This window comes from Podarcis raffonei, chromosome 8 (genome assembly GCF_027172205.1).
Source record: "Podarcis raffonei isolate rPodRaf1 chromosome 8, rPodRaf1.pri, whole genome shotgun sequence".
NCBI classification, from domain to species: Eukaryota; Metazoa; Chordata; class Lepidosauria; order Squamata; family Lacertidae; genus Podarcis; species Podarcis raffonei.
The window spans coordinates 47,545,859-47,565,235 of record NC_070609.1 but is presented as its reverse complement, the minus strand read 5'-3'; the positions used below and the strand labels follow the sequence as shown (position 1 = coordinate 47,565,235).

The 19,377-nt window shown below is 45.5% G+C and overlaps 1 protein-coding gene across 3 annotated transcripts in view; it reads left to right on the top strand.

Moving 5' to 3' along the window:
• Window positions 1-2,325: 2,325 nt before the first annotated feature.
• The window catches only part of RIPOR1 (RHO family interacting cell polarization regulator 1), a 96,572-nt gene continuing 79,520 nt past the window's right edge, over window positions 2,326-19,377 (top strand). Inside the window, exon 1 of one of the 3 annotated variants that reach the window (XM_053399762.1) lies at window positions 2,326-2,438. Coding sequence is in view for 1 of the 3 variants with exons in the window: in XM_053399757.1 (XP_053255732.1) it covers window positions 16,469-16,571 (103 nt within the window). In the remaining 2 variants the exon portion in view is untranslated. Of the gene's footprint in view, window positions 2,439-16,207; window positions 16,572-19,377 lie in introns of those variants that run through there. The other 2 variants (XM_053399757.1, XM_053399760.1) reach the window with 2 other exon arrangements.

Genomic DNA, 19,377 nt, shown 5'->3' with positions numbered 1-19,377 from the left:
TCTGTTTTGTTAGATAAGAGATACCGCTAGGGATCTTGGTGCCTCCCTTCCATTAACATAGCGCCTATTGACAATTTCAAAAGAATCAGGGATGGGAAACATGTGACCCTCTATATGTTGCTGGACTACAACTAGGAGTGGCTGGTGAAGTGGGGTGGCACGTTGCTATGGTCCTGATTGAGGTATCACTGCCATTTACCAGATTAAGGTGGCAGCGAGGACAAGACACCACAGGTTCATTGGTGGGAGCACCATATTGACTCCACCAGTGCATCTGTACAGCTCCACCCTTACCGCCACCCAGCTTTATCCCAGACTACAAGTACTGGCTTTGCATAGGCCTGACTGGAGGGACACATGCTTCCCATCCCTGATATAAATAAAGGAGGGAGAACTAATATGTTGGAAAGGTATGCTGGCCATTGATCATTTCTAGCACGGATGGGGCAATATTATATTCCAATGGCTGTTTTGAGACTTACTTTCCACACTGTCTGCATGTTGAGAACAAATTCTTCTTACACATGTCTGATGCTGTACACTGGCATTTCTCTTTCTCTTGCAATAATTTAGCTTTCTGACCGGACCACCCCCACTTGCTGTTCACAGTTAGGCCCAGCTGACATTACTGTATCCTGAGAGGACATGGGAGGGAAATGACTCTATTGTTTTTAGAACAGAGAAAGGGGCTTCCCACTATCCTTAATGTCACACCTTCAGAACTTAGGAAAACATGAACACACATCCCAGTGGATAACTAGTGGGGCTGTTAGGCAATTTTGGAAGCTGGTTTGTCTTGGGGAGGGGGCTCTTATTTAGATGGTAATGTGTGTTACTTCATTTCAAAATGAAGCCCTGCTGTGTTTGGGGGCCTAATTTTTCTGATCGGAGAGCTCGACTTCTGCCTCCAAGATTTCTGCCCTGATGACACCATTGTGAGTAACAATAGTTCTTATGCTATTGCATTTGAGACTGTATCAGATAATTTAATGGGAGCAGAGATGTCCATTGCCCTGGGAAAACCTGAAATTACTAGTCTTTTCCTATGCCCTGGCATCTCTTGACTATTTCCTTTTGGGTACTATAATACTATACAGCTTTTTAAATGATTAACAGCCCTTCTTCATCTATATTTCTAATATAGGAACAACAACAACAACAAAGCAATTCTGCTGGACCAGACAAGGAGGCCATTTTTCTGCTACCAGAAGTGGCACAGCAGCCATGTTGTCTTTTGATTCTTGCCTCCCTTCTTTCAGTTCCCTCAGATGACACTCACAAAGCTCTGACCTGGGCCTGTGTCTTTACAGCAACATTTTGGACCAAGCTAACTTTGTTTTAAAATGTGCCTGTATGTACATGTACATATAAGTGGGGGGGGGGGGGGAGAGATGAGGCAGTTTTAATTGTCAGATCAAAAGAGGTACTGGGATGGCATGAGCTGAGTCCTTATCCTTGCCTTTCCTCCTTGTGTCCAATCACTTCAGGCAGTATTCTCCCAGCCACATACCAGTGAGCAAGGATGTAACTGTGGTCAGTGGTGTGGCAAGGTCAGGTGGTACCTAGTGCGGAAAATTTCTTGTCACCCCTTCCCACGTTGATTTTTGTTTTTTGCCTGCAGAAATGGTTTGACTTTATTTCATATTTTGGGGGGGAGCCAGAGGCCTGCGCACACCAAAGCCACAGCGTCTCTTGCAGACGTTGAGTGCTGCACAGCATTTTATCACCTCCCCTCAGAGGTGACACCTGGGGCAAACCACATCCACTGCACCCACCTTGCTCCACTCCTGACCATGGTGGCAGGAAGGAGAGAGTACAGAACATGTGAACAGCAAACATGGCCTCCACAGTCAACTATATTGTAGCTCCTTGATGAACCAGCTCTCTCCCAATGCAGCTTGGAGGTTATGTCCTTCAAGTGACTCCAGGAGAAGGCCTATCACATCCACTCTGCAATTCTTATTTTTCCTTATCAATGTTTCATTGCCTTTATGTGTAACAAATTTAACTTGTATGCCACTGGCATACAAACTATGGCTTGATGGATGCTCCTGTACGTGTGATGTACTTTGCAGTGGGCAATCTGAAACAAAGTATTAGGAGTGGACATGTGCTTATGTGGGAGAACAAAAAGGGATTTAAAAAAATGTGGCATACTCTATGCAGTCCTGACAGGAAATGTCCCTTTGATATTAACAGGGTCAAAGCCGAAGCCGCTATGTGGGAGGTGGAGCATCAAGTGAGAGGCAGGTCATAAGTATGCAGAGAGCAAGGAAACTCTTTGAGCCTGCCCAGTTTAATCAGGGGAAGGGAATTCTTAGCTAACACACCCAGCCCAGGGAAGAGCTCCGGATGGCCAGACAAGGCAGCTGATCAAAGTCTGACTGAATTCAGGATTAAACTAAATTTCTAGCCTCTGGGTTGAACCTCTGGGATTGGTGAGTATGTGATTTGAAGGTGCCAACCCTCAGTCATTAAACCTCACTAATGCTAAAGAATAGGTCCTATACCACAGGGGCATGGGCCACCCAAATGGATGTGAAGCTTAAAGAGCACAGTGTGAAGTACAACAGAATTGCTCTGGAACAATTGTGGAACAGCTTTTTGAACCCGTCCTAAATCTAACACCATAGTTTGGGGTTCATAGTGTTGCTATCTGAGGGGTATTTTCTTCATGTACATATATGAGAGTGATGTTTATTGAAAGGATATAGTTTATTTTTCCTTAAAGTACAAAAAGGACATATTTGTTTTTCCTCATCTGTACAGGTGGTTGGTGTATATTTTTTACTTTTTGATTTTTACTGTGGCATATATCTCTCTCATAACCGTTGTGGTTATCTTGCTGTTTGACGTTTGGGAGCTTGACTTCACAACTTTCCCAGTGTGTACCAATTTGTGAGGAATTCTGATCATTGTGGCATTTGGGGAAGTGGGGTGTATTGTCTTTGTCAAAAGAAACTAATAGATGTGATGAATTTAATATTATGGGTTTTGTAAAAATATGTATTCCTGTGAATATGTTTAATAATGCTTTGGTGGGTCATGACAGCAGACCTATAGACCGGTTTGTTAATTGCATCACAAATCCGTGAACTGCAACAAACATTTTTTCCCCTGGAAAAGACACCAAATTCAGCACCTCCAAATTATTTTCTGCTGTTTTATTTTGGAGCTTCACCTGAACCTTCTGACTATCCTTCATGTAAGAACCCATGCTGGCCTTCCCTAATTACATAAAACCAGTGCCCATTTTTTCCTTTGTCAAATGTTAGGGCATATGAGAGAACACTTGATTGCCAAGGTTGCTCCTGGGCATGAACACATGGGGCTCTTGAACCCTGCTCCATCCGGTCAAGTTCTGTTGTCTGGACCACCTCAGTTGCAGGGATGAGTATCACTTTAGAAACGGCTTTTCTGTGAATTGAATGCAAGCGTGTGTGAACTTGTGTCCATCTGGCCTCCAGTATAGCATTGCATGTGTTATGTGTATATTGTGTGTGTGTGTGTGTCGGGGGGGATGGTTGCCATGGCAGATACAAGCCTTGGGGAGTGTTGGCCTTGTTTGGAAGGAAGCACATCTTGATTTCTGCAGCCGCTGCAGATTGAGAGTTTGCCAAGAAGACCAAATGGGAACAGCAGATAATGCGGGAGGCTTCCTCTTGGCCTGGACTGGGTCACCCGGCCTCTATCTGCTGCACAGATCCCACGTGTATCCCTCCTTCTGGGTTTTTTATTATTGTTAGCTGAGAGGAAGTGCCTCAGCAAAAAAACAAATTCCTTGCTCTCCCAAAAGTTAACTCTACACTGCCCAGCTGCACAGAGGAAAATTGAGATAGACATTCCCACTTCAGTTGCTTTCCCTACATGCACATAATTTCAAACACACTAGAAAGAATGGATTGAATAAACCTCAATCCATTAGCCTAATATGATGGGCTACTTGTTCTGTTGGTTTAAGCGTACATTTTGCCCAAGGGGGATTGATCCTGTGAGGATTGAGATACACCATGCTCTCAGATTGCAGCTTGATATGCCATTGCTTCTTCTCCAAAAGTATGTCGCACAGTTGTGCTTTTGATTGACTCTAAATATGTTTGGCCTGTTTCCATTCCTATTGAAAAGGGTGCTTTATGTGTGTTTTTAATATATTGTTATCTGCCTGCAGCTCTGGGGACTGGATTAGGTTAAAAAATAAAATCCAAGTGAATAAGCAATTACTAGTTTCTAACAAGATAGATGCTCGTGGTCCTACTGGCCTTGATTATATGATAATTTTTGCATGATAATCCTAAACGTGTAGAGCAGGGATGGGGAACCTGTGACCTTCAAAATGCATACCTTCTAACACGCCAAGGCGAAAAACCAAGATGTGTTACTTCTGGGAACGTCCTTCTGCGCAAGTCATGTGACCCACGTGAGATTGTGGCCCCCAGAGATGTGCTTTTTTCAGGGTTGTGTTCTTGTGTGAAACCCAAGCCCTGAAAAAAGTGTGCTGAGGGAAAGAAACATTGCACATGATCAGAGTTGCCTGGTTCTTAATTTGTGAGGAGGGTTAGCAGCCTTATTGGGTCCACGGGCACAATTTGCAAACACACACACACATGGCAACCAAGAACACTGTAACTTACTATATAGGCTACAACAGAATGTTTATCTCAAGCCTCATTTCAGCAGGGAGGAGGAAAGCCAGGAAGTCCTCTGTAGGCCCATGGGCAGCTACATACAGCACTATGGCAACCCCCAACTTACAAGCCCGAACCTTGGCACTCATCTGGCTAATATCTCATGAGACCTGACTCAAATTAATCTTAATTTAATGTAGAAAGGCATTGTAGCTGTTAGTGTGTTGGAGTAAGACCTGGGAGACCAGGGTTCAAATCCCCACTTAGCCATGAAGCTTACTGGGTGCTTGAGCTCCTTGGAGGAAAAGTGGGATACAGAAATGCAATAAATAAATGATAATAAATTAATTAATAACAGGGGCAGTGCAAGTTACTTAGCAGCAGTGGTGGAGCTTCATGCTCCGGCACGGGGGGGGGGGGGGGTGGAGAGCAGGTGGGGGCGGGGCTGGCACGCATCCCGGGGGCGTGGTGCGCCACCTGCAGGGGTGTGATGTACATCCTGGGGTCATGGCGCCCAGCACGGGTGGGGGGGGCAGCCACAATGGCACCCCACTGGGATCACACTGCCGGGGGCAGTGCGCTTCCCCCACACTCCTCTTCCTCCACCAGTGCTTAGCAGGAGCTGGGCTACAGACCCATGGCACAAATTGGCATATGCTAATGTACATGTATAAATGCCTTTGGTGACTGGGGTCTCACCAGCACTGCACTTTGCAGTATGCCCAGCCTCCTATTACCAAAGTTTGGGGCTCATTGCAAACTATCCAGGGCTCAGGCCTCTTGAGCCACCCACAGCAAAATCCCAGCTAATAACAACTAGCTGTCTACTTGTTTATTTCCCATCTTTTATCAAATGAAACATGAAGCTGATTGACAAAAAAATGTATAAATATGTGAAGAGAAATGAAATACGTACACAGCACAATTTTTTTTAATGAAACAACAATAAAGGCAGGCTGGTTAAAAAAACAACTGCCAAATTAAAAGGAGGAACATCAGTTGCAAATGGGAGACGAAAGCAAATACCAATAGCAAGATGATGATGATAGCAAACCCTGGTGCTAAAGTGTCCACTCCCACCAATCTGAAGCAAAACAGGGCCACTCACATGTATGGTAGGCATTTCTTACATACTCAAGGGACTGCCAAGCTACACTGAAACATACAAATGCTGACACGTCAGTTGAGTGGGGAGGATGAAATTGGAGGTTGTGGGGGAAAACAAAAGGAGGGAATTGGCCTGCAAAAGCTACTAATGGCTTATAGTAAGTGGAATATACCCGGGACGCGGGTGGCGCTGTGGGTAAAAGCCTCAGTGCCTAAGGCTTGCCGATCGAAAGGTCGGCGGTTCGAATCCCCGTGGCGGGGTGCGCTCCTGTTGTTCGGTCCCAGCGCCTGCCAACCTAGCAGTTCGAAAGCACCCCCGGGTGCAAGTAGATAAATAGGGACCGCTTACTGGTGGGAAGGTAAACGGCGTTTCCGTGTGTGGCTCTGGCTCGCCAGAGCAGCGATGTCACGCTGGCCACGTGACCCGGAAGTGTCTCCGGACAGCGCTGGCCCCCGGCCTCTTGAGTGAGATGGGTGCACAACCCCAGAGTCTGTCAAGACTGGCCCGTACGGGCAGGGGTACCTTTACCTTTACCTTTAAGTGGAATATACATTGCAGGACTGAGTGCTTGTCTTTTGCATACGCCACTCTCTTTCCCTCTCCATTCTGCATCTTCCCACCATTACACTGACAGCTAGCATTCCATGGCCACTGAGCATGCCCAGTTCCCAGAGGGAAGTTCAAGTTAGAGGATATGCACCATGAAGCTAAAAAAGCCTTTCCTTCCAGGAAGAAGGAAAGGGGAAAAGAAGAAACCTAGTCTCTTCCTCACAATCCAGGATGTAGCTCCCTGTATTTTAGTTCCTACACAGAAAGGCAGCTAGGGGTCTTTCTTTCCAAAGAATCCTGGGAACTGTAGATTACACTTCACAAACTACAGTTCCCAGGATTCTTTGTGGTAATGATGGTGTATGTGCAGCCTCAAACTGGGGACTAATGTAGCTCTGTCTACACCACAAGGTTTTGGTCTAGAGCAGGCATGTCCAACAGGTCGGTCCCAATCTACTGGTCAGTCGCGGGGCGTCCCTGATCTTGGTTGATCGCATTATCCTGCTTCCCCCCCAAAAAAAAGCTCAACAACTTTGGTCAATCCAATCAGAGTAGATTGCAGTCTCTTGGAAGTTGGGATGTGCCTGGTCTAGAGCAAAGGCTCTAGTTAACAAGCAAAAGGCAGTGAAACTAACTACTCCCTCCTTTATGCTGGCCACCTATTTGATCAATGAGGTGGCAGTTCCTCTTGCTTGCATGTTGTTCTTACCCTCTTCTATAACCAAAATATCTCTTTTTGGCTCCTGCTCCATCACCACCCCACCCCATGTCCTGGATACTTTCCTGTTGCCTCCTGTTGGAAAAACAAACTGTGCCTAGCTTAGTGCAACCAGCTATCTTTGGGCGAAAACGGATTGTCTTCTTGCAGCCACTGATGCCAATTACAAAGTCTTAAAATAGCCAACAATATGCAGGGGAGATGCAGCTATCTTTTAGCACATAGGATGGGCATATTCTTATATCATCCTGCCCATGCCTCAAGGTCTTCAGGCAAGGCTTTTCTTGCCCATTTAGTGTTGCTCAATGTGTGGTGGTGACCTTGAATAGGGCTTTTTCTCCAGTGGGAATTTAGCTATGGAATTCCTTTCCTCTTGCATGTGAATGTGGCACTGTAAACTGGCAATAAAATGGCAGTTTGTAAACTGACAGGAATCTAAGGATGAAGGTTGGCATTGAATTGAAATGGACTAAATACATAAATAAAATATGTTTGGGGAGATACATATATTTTGGAGTAAGGAAGCAATTTTATTCTTAGCTTGGATGGGTTTGTTATGTTTATTTCTTCTTCATAATCATCTGTGTCTAGAGAAGCACAAGAATAGCAACCATTAAAACAACACTTAAAAACTGTTAGGCTAGCTGCTTACTTGTGAGTAACCTAAGTAGCAATCAGTTTGAATAGCCTGCAGTTGAGCTTCCAGACTCTTCCAGGTGGTTTATAAGCAGGCTGGGGTGGATGGAATGAGGAGGGGGAGAATTTTGGAGAAGCAAATAGGAAGGAATAGGGCAAGGATAGGGAATCTCAGGCTACCTGAAAGAGTCTTGGAAATCTCCCCAGGCCAAACACCTTTCTAGCTCTTCTCTGCATCCTCCTTGGGTCCTTTTACCTGAAGGCGTCCTGTGATAATACATCATGCCTACCTGGATAGAGAGAGGTGTGTGTGGAAGCATTTTATCATAGAAAGGTAAGAGTCATTGCAGCTGCTCTACCAGCGAATGCCTTGGGCCATACCCACCACTGGCATATGAACCTAGGAAGCCCCCCCCCCCCAACCTCCAGGTACAAATGCAGCTATGGGGTTGGTAAAGATTTCCTTCTCCTGGAATATGGGACCTAGTGGGAAGGGGCATGTGGTAAGCTGGGCTATTTCCCCACCACCCCATGAGTCTGACTACTTCTGCCCGACAATAAGACTTCAGAGTTAATTAAATACTGATAATTTCCTCTCCTTAAGTGTTCCGACCTGTTGATTCAGCATGATGCTTTGTTTGCTCACATGAGATACCTTGAACTATTTGCTGCATGTGTATCTTTCTGTCATGGCTAGTCTGTTCTCTGCTTGTGATGGAACGTTATGTTCTGAATTCTTTTTTGTAGAGCTGGTGGACTGCTGTTTCTGCCATAGTTATAAGAAAGGGGTGTAGCTCTGTGGTAGAGCACAAGTTTATTCTCTATAATCTTGAGTGAGATATAGGAAATAATTTTGTCTGAGACCCCAGAGAGCTGCAGATAGTAAGTGCAGATGATACTGATCTTGACTGATGTATAAGGCAGTCTAGAGCAGGGATAGGCAATGTGGTGCCTTCCAGATGTTTTGGACTACAGCTCCCATCATTCTCTATCATTGGTTCTGCTCCCTGAGGCTGGTGGGAGTTGTAGTCCAGAAATTTGGAGAGTACAGTACTGTTTTGACTACTGTTCTACAGAGTTAAACTAAAAGGGCTTTTGGTTTTCTCCAACTTTTATTTTTGTTTAAAGCATGGAAAAAGCCTGGTAGCACCAGACCAAGGAGCATTTAATCCAATACTGTATCATGTGTCTAACTGTGGTCAGCTTTGGATGTATGAAAGCAAACATACAATGCTGCAGAGAAACAATGGGGTCCTTGCTTCCTGTTATTCACGAAGATCAGCTCATTCTCACAATGTAATTATATAGATAGGAGTTGTAGAAACATCTTAAGAGTAGGGGTGTCGTCATCCGATGCACATTACCTGTTTTGTTTCCCTGTGCCTGCAAAACAAAAAACCAATACTACTATTCAAGGCAGCTGTCATCTGTGCATGCACTTTCACCTGCGCATGCACCACAGCTGTCTGAATAGTATGCACCTCAACTTATTTGTGTTTTGCATTTCCAAATCAGATGGAAACTGGTTTGAGGGGAAATGCATCCAAAGAGAGTATTTCTCAAACTACTACATACATGTGGATTATGGCTAACATCTTGGGTACAGTACTTGGTTTCAGACACAAGCAGTGGAAGTGCACCAGAGCCAGAGTAAATGGTAATATGTACGCAGCCTCAGTCTCTTTGGGTTATATCCAACCTTAGTCATACTTGGAGTAGACCCACTGAAAGCAATGGGCATTATTACTGTATACTCTTGAGTAAAAATTAATTGCCTTTGCCTTTACGGTGCTACAGCAAGAACTCTTTGTTCTTTTGGCTGCAACAGACTAACATGAGTATCTCTTTGGGAGCATAAATTTGAAAAAGGTATAACCTTGTTTTATTTGGTTTGTGATTTGTCTTGTATTATTGTGTGGGTTCATGTGATTGCTTTTCCACTGAAGGACTATGACTAATGTAATAAAAATACCCAAGACAAGTGCAAAGTGGCTTGAACTGACAGGTGTAAATTAACAATTGCATTCTGTGAGGGAAGCAAGTGAGATCAAACCCAGAGGAAAATCAGCCCAAACCATTTTTTCTGCCTTAGTTGGTTTTGTGAAATCTATTTCACCTTGAGTGGTGCTGTTATTGAGCACCAGGTGGCAGCAGCTGCAATAACACTCCACAGACCAGCCTGGTGGTGGCTTCCTCAGGAAAGGGCGGCTGCTTTTACTCACTCAACTGTTTTTGGGTGCCTCCAGACTGTCACTATATTTTGCAGGAGCGATTCATGTGCATACCAGAAATTTAGGTTTGTGCAATTAAAGCTCAACAAACAAAATGTGATGATGGCAGTCATTTATTTTTATTCCAAAATCCACATACCAATCAAAACATTACAAAAATAGTCTGCAGGTGTTAAAAGAATTCTGCAGATATTTTGGGGTTTTTGCTAAACAATCCAAAGATTGGATAGGGTAAAGAAATGAAATTGTCTGATGTGGGAGCCATGAGGTGATAGACCTAGGAAAATAAATTGACAAGTTACTTCAGTCTACTGAGTTCAGTAGGTCTACTCTAAGTATCACTAACTTTAAATACCACCCATGGAGTCTGCTATTAGTCACAGACTCCATGGTTCCAATATTAGCCGACTTTCCACTCCCCCACCTAGCCTGTTTTAGAGTTCTGGAGAACTCAAAAGCTTGTTCTTCAGTCCAAGTCCAGTTTAAATAAAAGAACCCTAGAAAGAGGGAGCAAGGTGGCCTTGAAGTTACCCATAGTTAGCACTTGGACAGCAGTCTGGGCAGACACAGATCACCTAGTCAAAGTCTTCCCCACTATGGTAAATATCTATTGTATTTCTGTTTAAATTATAGTAACTATTTCTAAATTTGCATCTATACATACAAATTAGCAAATGTACCTATTATGCAAATCTCTGTCCTCTTCTGCAGTCATCTTTTGGTGATTCTTTTTTAGTATTGCATAATTTCCCATTCTAGTTTTTGCCCATCACCTCAATTCCTGTCCCTGTTGCTCGGTCTCATTCCTCTTGGCTGTGCTTCCTTCTATTACAGAAAGCTGCCCATCTGTCCAGCTGTTATCCAGCTTTCATAAATCTCATATGTTTTCTCGTCTACAATATTGCTCATGCCAAAAGCTGCTGGGCACCAAAATGTGTTGGGTTTTGTCTCCTGGAAGCTGCCTGGCCTAGCATATAACGCATTCCACACGTAGTTAGTTCATCCCAGCTGGGCTCTGAAGTGCTCCAGGTGATGTGAGCCAAAGCAGGCCTGTGTTTCTGCCTCCTCCCTGCCAGCATTTCAGCAGTACTTGGACCAAACCACGTTAGCTTGCATACTTTGTGTTTTTGCAAGGTTTAGTTTTGTTGAGTGGAGCCCTGGACTTCTGCCCCAAAGTCCTGCCCTGATGGCACAACTGACACGCACCACACCCGAAGCACAAGGCTGCACTTCTGAATACACAAAGTGATACCCTCGCTGGCTAATCAACTGCTGGCAGAGCCAGTGGGCCCAGCTGTTTCTGTCACTCATGACGGGGAGATGGTGAGAGAGAGCAGCTATGGCCAGCAAGGGGGCTGAGGAGATAGGCCTGTGAGTGCGTCTCTGAATGTTCAGTGATGCGCAGTCTTCTTTCTAGATAAATTGGCCTTGTGTTGTTCTAGCATGACTTCCTGGCAGAGTCTTGTTTATTGATGGAACATTTCTCTGCACAGTGTCCTTGCTCCTTCTGAAGCTCTCTGCCCTAGAGAACAGCTGCAATCCCAATGCCTCAGCTGCCAAGTGCTTATAACGGAGTTCAAAGAAGAGACATTCCTGGAGGAATGACCTAGCCAACACATGCAATACAGGCAACCTCCTGAACCCCTCATTCACCGAAATGGGCATGTTTCTCTCTACTTCTTCTGAATCTTAGCATTATTAGAAACACTCTGTAGATCTGGAGGGGCTGCTGGTTGGATCTATGACTACAGTAACTGCAGTGAAGTTCTCATGTCCACAATGCAATGTTAAGGTCTGACAGGTCTCTGCCATTCGAAAGCCCGAGGTTTAGGTAGCCATGTGTTCCAACTTCACAGAGAACAGTCCTCAGTTTGAAGGGCTGTTTAGTCCAAGTCCACTGCAAAGAAAATCCTGGACAACAGGGGCATTGAAACTGCCCATTAACAACACATAGACAGCACACTAAGCAGACATACACATCTTCTGATCGGTAGAATCATAGAATTATAGAATTATAGAGTTGGAAGAGACCCAAGGGTCATCTAGTCCAACCCCCTGCAATGCAGCAATCTCAGCTAAAGCATCCATGACAGATGGCCAGTCTTCCTTCCTATGGTGAGATGTATTTATTTTAGTAATTATTTCTTAATTTGCAATTATACATGTAAACCAGCACATGTAAATCCAGGCAGTCTTTTGTCTTCTTTTTTTTATAGTTTTTTATGGATAAGTAGCCTTTCTACCTGACGCATGGGATAGCATTTAGTGGTGTCCTGAGGTAGAGCCCTGGGATGCCATGGGCCAGTCAACTCTTTAAAAAGACAAAAATCTGATGCTTAGGCAGAACCCAGGAATGTGGTCCAACAGTAACAGGACAGAGCTTGAGATGACAGGAAACTTGAGAAACTCAGATGAATGAAGACTACATTGTAGTAATCCTACCATAATTGTTGGTATTGCCTTCAGTGCAATGTGGCAAAGTATAGTAGCAAAGGAAATTGTCTCTGATGTGCAAAGTATACTTCCTGCTTTACCAAGGAAGTTCAAGCCGCCAATTTAAGGATGAGTGTTACCAAGGGTTGGTAACATGCAGTGTTTTGGGCTTGATTCTTCTTCTTGCAACTAAAGCCGCATGCAAACAATACATGCTTTAACACATTAGTTTCTCCAAAGCATCCTGGGAACTGTGGTTTAAGGGTGTTGTGAGGGGTAAACTACAGTTCCCAGGATGCTTTGGGGGAAATGTGCTTTAAATATATGGTCTGTATGCGGCCCACACCTTGAACACAGGATACAGCTAGGTCATGCATTTTTGTCAGTATCTTGGATTCAGTAGATTTCAGAGAGATCCTCTAAAGAAAGTGCACTCAAGAAACCTAGTGTCTCCACTCTATAGAACAATCTGGGTAAACCTGAAGGGAAATGCTCTGGAACAGCATTGACCTCACTTGCAGATAAGTTGGAAAGAATATGAGTTAATCTCTTAAGACATCTACGATGTTTGCCTTTTGCTGAAATTTTATCAACAAACACAGGTGGTCTTGCAAGATTTTGCAATTATGTCTGGGAACTGATGAATGTTACAGCCCAGTCCTAAACATCCCCACCCCCAGGAATGAATCAGTCCTACTAATTTCAAATACACAGTTAGACAGGCAGCGTAATATTTGCATTATATGTACTGTATAGTCATCTATCTATCTTGTATTCTAACTGAACTGAATTCAATGTGACCATGTGTTGTATTTAAGTTAAATTGGTATGTAAACTATGTTGATGGAAACACTGAGAGCGAGAAGAATCAGCCTTGATAGGCTTGTGACAGAGTATCATGAATTACACAATAATTATGAGAAATGATAAAATAATGTAGCATTTTGCAGTGAGTTTTATATTTTTTCCTCCTTGGAAGCTTATTTAATAGATGTATAAATCTCCTGTCTCCTGGATGCCTGAGCATTAAAATGACCACAGAGAGCAAGAAAGCTAACATGACTCATCCTATTGCAGGAATGGGGATTATAAAGGAGCTGGAGGACACAAAGAGGACACAACAAGAGCAGCATGTGTTTGACAGTGTGGGCAGAAAGAGTCCTCCCTGCTGAAGGAATGTCTGCTTTCCCAGAGGAGTAACAGCCAGCTAGCCTACAGCCTGCATGAAAACAAAACTAAGCACAATAAGAGGCTAGCAACTACTTACTTACTTACTTACCGTGTTAAGAAAGTAAGAGTCCTGCTAGATCAGACTAAAGTCCAGCAATCAGTTCCCAGACACAAGAATGTGAGTAGAAGTGCCCTCTTCTGCTGGATCACAGTGACTGGTGCCAAGAGTCGTACTGTGTCTGATACTGTAGAAATGTTCGGGTGTCATGATTAGAAGCCATTCCTTTCAACCACTGTACTTGCATGCTTGCTTATTTACTACCGCAAAACGTGATGATTGCCACCAGTTTAGATGACTTTTTTAAAAAAAGAATTAGATCAGAAGTACAGTTCCTAATGCACTTAACAGTGGGGCAAAAACAAAATCACATCTGTCAACCAATGTGCCTCTTTTGTTTCAGATAGTACATGGGTAGACAGGTCTAAAAAGCCTGGGACAAAAATTGTCATGGCCCTGCTGGATTAGGCCAAAGGTCTGGGAAATCCGGCATCTTGTTCTTGCAGTGCCTATTGGAAGTCCACAATTAATACCTGTGTTCCTCTGCACATGTGATTCCTGGCAACTGGTATTCAGAAGCATACTGCCTCCGACTGTGGAGGCATTCAAAGCATGGTCCCACCATAGATTTATATAATGGCATTTTGATATTGGCAGTTTTATTGTTTATCCCCCTTTCCACCGCTCTCAGCTGCCCTTTGAGGGGTCATCTTCTTTGTTTGCTATGACTTGCAATGAGTTAATATGGGAAAGCACATGTGGGTGTAGACTGAGGTGGCCTTTCTTGGGTTCTCAGCCCACCCCAAAGAAAGACCATATTCTTGATCTATATAGCTGGGGCATGAGTTTCATAGGAATTATCAACTCAAGATGGTCACAATGTCTCTCTTTGTGCTCCAGCGCTGTAGCAACGTGCTTTGCAGCTTGGCTCAAATGTTGGACATCTGCCGTCAATCAAAATGAAATACTGACACCATAACCAGCTAATCAAGCCAAGCTCCTACTGGGCTGTTGTCCAATGGGAGCAGCTCCTCCTCCCCTCCTCAATGTGTGGGAGACCTGCTGGTTGGAGGCGGGTGGAAGCATGGAAACTGCAGCAGCAAAGAGCTGCAAGAACAACAAAGCCAAGCCCTTGGAGATTTGTTCTGTAAATAGAAACATGTAGCAAGGATGAGAGAGGTGTGTATTTATCCTCATAGGGGAAAACCCATGACAAGCAGGAGCCTGTGTAAAGCTCTGGCCCTCAAAGGTGCCACAACTTTCCAGGCTTCGCAGGGTACAGGGATTGCAAGGCAATTACATTCTGGATGTGAACATTAATTTTTTTGCCAGCTGTAAGGGGGTCTCCTGTGCCTGAATTAAATGGAGGGTGTTAGAGTAAGGGCCAAATCTCAGTCCTGACCTTGGTTGTCAACATTTTTGACATATTGCATGTTGCAGGTTTTTCCATATGAAGCGGCTTGAGCAGGGGGCAGCAAGGTTTACATCACCTGGGCCGGTTCACTCCAGCGGAGATCACTCCGTGGGTCGGATTGCGTGCGCACGCCCATGATTTTCAGCGTCTGCGCATGTGCAGACACTATTTTCAGCACTGTGGAAGCGAGTGGTTTTAGCACAACGCGCAGGGACTCACCAAACGGGCGGCTCGGTTTGGGGGCGGCTCGTGGGCTAGTTAAACGACCTCCTTAGGCCGCTTGTGGCCCATGGGCTTTAGGTTGCTGACTCCTGGGCTTGAGCATTCGTATGATTGCTATGCTAAAAAATATATTGTCCATCAATACTTACATAACATATCAGTTCTCAAATATATTGGAAAAGCTGTCATGTTGAGAATGTCACTCCAGAAATCAGGGCTAAAACTAATGGGTAGAAATTGCAGGGAAGCAGATTTCAGCTAAACATTAGGGAGAAACTTAGGAGTATGAGCTGCCTGGCAGTACAAGGGACTGCTTCAAAAAGCGGTGGGCTCTGCTACGCTGGTGGTATTTAAGCGGAGGCTGGGTGGCCTACTGTCAACGGGGTTGTGGTTGCATCTTGCATTGCAGCTCCTGCACTGAGCAGGGGTGGAGTATGTGGCCTCACTGGTCCCTTCTAATGCTTTTGAGCCGAAGCTTTTGTGGCAGCATTTCTGCAACAGACCTCAAAGCTACTCGCAGTCAACAATATGCAGAAGAAAAACAATACAAAGCAGATCAACCGGTGAACTTACAATTAAAATATGACACCTGTAAGGAGGCGGCATTCATGCTGTCTGATGGAAACGGGTCTCAACAGGAGGAGGAGACGTCACCGCGGTGGCTCCATCAGCTCTTTTTCTTAGGATAGCAAAACAAATGGATGCTTTGACGCGTTAGCTCTAAAAGCGTAAGTCTGTGTGCACGTGTGAATGTTGTTGACGCGAGCAGGAAGAGGACAGAATTCTAGCAAAGGAGAAGAAATGCGCTTTTCATATTCGAATGGCAAGTACTGCCGCGAAAGCACTTATATGCTGACCCTTGTGCAGACGTTATGCCTGCACGGGGGTGGGTGGGGGGAGGAAAATGTTCACTTCCGCTGCCCCCCCCCCCGCTAAAAACGCTCGACACAACTTTTGGAAGCGTTAACCCCAACAGGCCCGTCCCCGCCCCCTACGGGCGTAACGTCTGGAAGGATGATTGATGACTGTAAGGGGAAGTGCGGGTCGGGTGGCTCCGGCGCCGCCGAGTTCCTCGCTCGGCGTTATAGCGAGGGAAACGCCGCCCTCCAAGCGAAGTTCTCTCTCTCTCCTCCTCCTCCTCTTGTTCCTCCCGCTTTCCCGGTGGGAGACGCTGCGCCCCGCCTCCCCGCGCTCGGCCCGACGCTTCGTCCCGCGCCGGCTCCTCCCCGTCTTGTTGCCGTGCGCCTCGGGTGGGTGGCTGGCCAGGCAAGCTGCGGAGCGGCGTCCGGATACGGACGGGGCGGATGACCGACGACGGGGACTCAACTAGCAGCCATGTAAGTGCGAGGCGCTGGGGGAGGGCGCGCTGGCGGCGAACGACTTACCCCCCCTCCCTTTCTGCTAAAGGTTGGCTTTTTGAGGCAGTCTTGGGCGCACGGGGCACCCTGAGGAAGAGTGGGCGAGACGGGGTCCCTGCTTCTTCCTCCTCCTCCTCGCTCTTTTCCCACATGGTTTGAGAGGGTGTGGGGTTGGGGACGCTCCGTCGCCCTTTGCTGGGGAAAATATAAGCTCCTCCACCCCTGAATCTTTCCCCCTTTTCTTGATAAGTTGTCCCTACATGGAGAAAGGCTGGAGCTCTCTCTACCTCTCACTCTTCTTCCTCTAGATACTTCGGGATGGTGTGCCTGCTGTGTATGCTTTGAGATCTGTCTCCCAACTCACTTTCTGGGCTCCCCATGGGAGGAAAACAAAGGGGGGAATCTTTCCAGGGCCCAAGGTGCCATCAGCATGGGACTTTGGGGCCACTGTTCAGCAGAATGAGCACGAGGGCCCCCATAAAGGCAGAAGTACTGGTTTGCCACATTTTGGAGGATGAGAAGCTCTGCATAGTGTCTGTAAGGTGTTCCCCTTTGTGAGACTATAAAAGGCCTGAGGCTAATATTCCCGAAGTCCATCCCAGACTCTTCCTGCTCTGAACCCTCTTTTCTTTCATCAGACCCCCTTGATCAGTAAGAATGTTATAGGCAGCTTGAGCCAGTCACTTCCTAACTTGGGAATGGCAATGGTTCAGCGAGCTCTTAATCTTGAATTTCCTAGAATGGATGTCCTGGACACTCACAACCTTGTTTAATTTCTTTAATGGCTTATTTTTATTTTGCTTAGTGTTAGTGGAATACAGTACTATAATATGGGAACCTCTCTCTTCCTCCTACTCCAAGTATTCCCTTTCCTGGAATCTTTCAGAGCATGTGATGGTAGTGGGAGGAGAGCATGGTACAGTTTCCAGATCAGGATTTTGGACACTCATTTGAGTGCTGAGTAGGATGCCTCTTGTAGCTGCAGTGGTGGCCATTGCTTCCCTGCCCCTCTACCACCTGTGAGTTAGAAAAACTTTTTGCCTCTGAAGTTCAATGGAGGCAGTCATTGATTCCATAAGGAGAGACAACCTCAGTGTGTGTTTATATCTATACATGTATGTTACTGTTGAACCACTGTGAGCAGCACTCTGCCTATGATCAGGTGCTGCATGTTTTTGTTTGCATCATGTGTTGCTGGGCTAAGCCCTAGGATGGCTGCAATCCTAATCCCTTTACTTGGGGGTTGTAAGCCCTACTGAATTCAACAGGATTTACTTCTGAGCAGACCACGGTTAGGATTGCGCTGAAAACCCTCCAATTCAGATTGATGCTGTTGTGGAGCATTCATGCATTTCCTCTTCCAGCTATGCTGAGAAGTGGAAGAAGGTGGCAGGAGACTGCGGTAGTGGCAAAAGGTTCAGAGAAAGCTTGGGACCAGTGGTTGCAAAAGAAAGTAACAGGATTTGATGATCTGGGGTTGTGGCTGAGGATGGCTAGTGAGTGGGCTTCCATGCAGTTCTGGGAGAAGCGAGATGCACAGGCTTAAAGAACTTGCAAATTGCTGGAACTTGGATCTATTTTCCCCCTTGCATTGTTTCTTCTGGTTGCTCTGCTGTGGGCAGTAGCCACATTGGTAATACCAGGTAATCTTCGTTTTCCATTTCATGGCTGAGTAGCCATTCTCTGCAAATGCTTGATTAAATTTCCAGTTCCCCAGTGCGCTGTCTGGTTGCCAGTTGGCTGTGATTTGCCTGCCGCCTGCCCGCTTCTCAGCTTGTTGCATTATTTGTGTAATTTGCAGTGTGGGTTTCACAGCCTGAACATTCTCCCGAGGAGGTTAGCAGGGTGTAATTTTCAGATGAAAGCTTTCTGCTCTCTGCCACTTGCCCTCCCAGGCCTGGAAGCTCAGGGAGTAACTTTGATACCAAGGCTGAGTCTCTGTCTCTGCTGGTGTTGGGATGTTGCAAGCAAGAGAGATCAGGTAGGAGCTGCCAAATAGAGCCTAAAGGTGGACTTTGCCTCTGATTGTTCTTTAATGTATAATTGAGAACCTTATTTAAGAAACAGAAACAGTGACAGTTAAATGGGGAGCCCGTTTCAGAGGTTACCTTTGGAAGGGAAAACTCGGAGAGATAACTTGAAGAAACTTGTTTTGAACCAAACTAGAACAGTCTTCTGACCATCTTTTGAAAATTATAAGAAAACAGCCTTGGATGCAACTGAGAGGCAAAGCGTGCCCCCCCCCTCAAAGTGGAGAGGGCTTAATTCTTTCTTCTCCTGCCACTTGGAATTGATCCCTCCCCTGGCCTGCTCCCCCCCCTTTGGAAATATGGGGATACTGTCTTTTTCTTCCTACATATGGAGGGAAGCGGCTTGTGGGAGGGGCAGCTCTAGCTTCCTGCAATTTTCTGCTCAAAATTGCCTCCACCCACACCCATTTGGGGAAAAGATGCATGGTTCTTACATCTTTTTTTCCACGAGAAGAAAAGCTGCCGCATGGTGGGGGGAGTTTTGTGTTGGTGGAAAGGGGAATGGTTCGTCAGCCCCTCTCCCCACCAAAAGATACTGATCCACACATGTAATTTAACTTTTTCACACATTCAGGAGTATATTGTAGTGAAGGACAATTGTTACATGGTGCTAATTCAAGGGGGAAATGTGATAATGATTTATGAGAAATTATCATACCGTTTTATTGTCCATGCACGTTCAAATCAGTATTCATTTCCTACCAAGGAGGATTGTGAACAGAGAAGCCATATACCACAATCCACTTCTCTTTTCTTGAAAGGAAGTGGCCATTATCTTTGAGATTGGCAAAGGCACTCCCAGAAGTGGATGCTGTGGCCTTATGC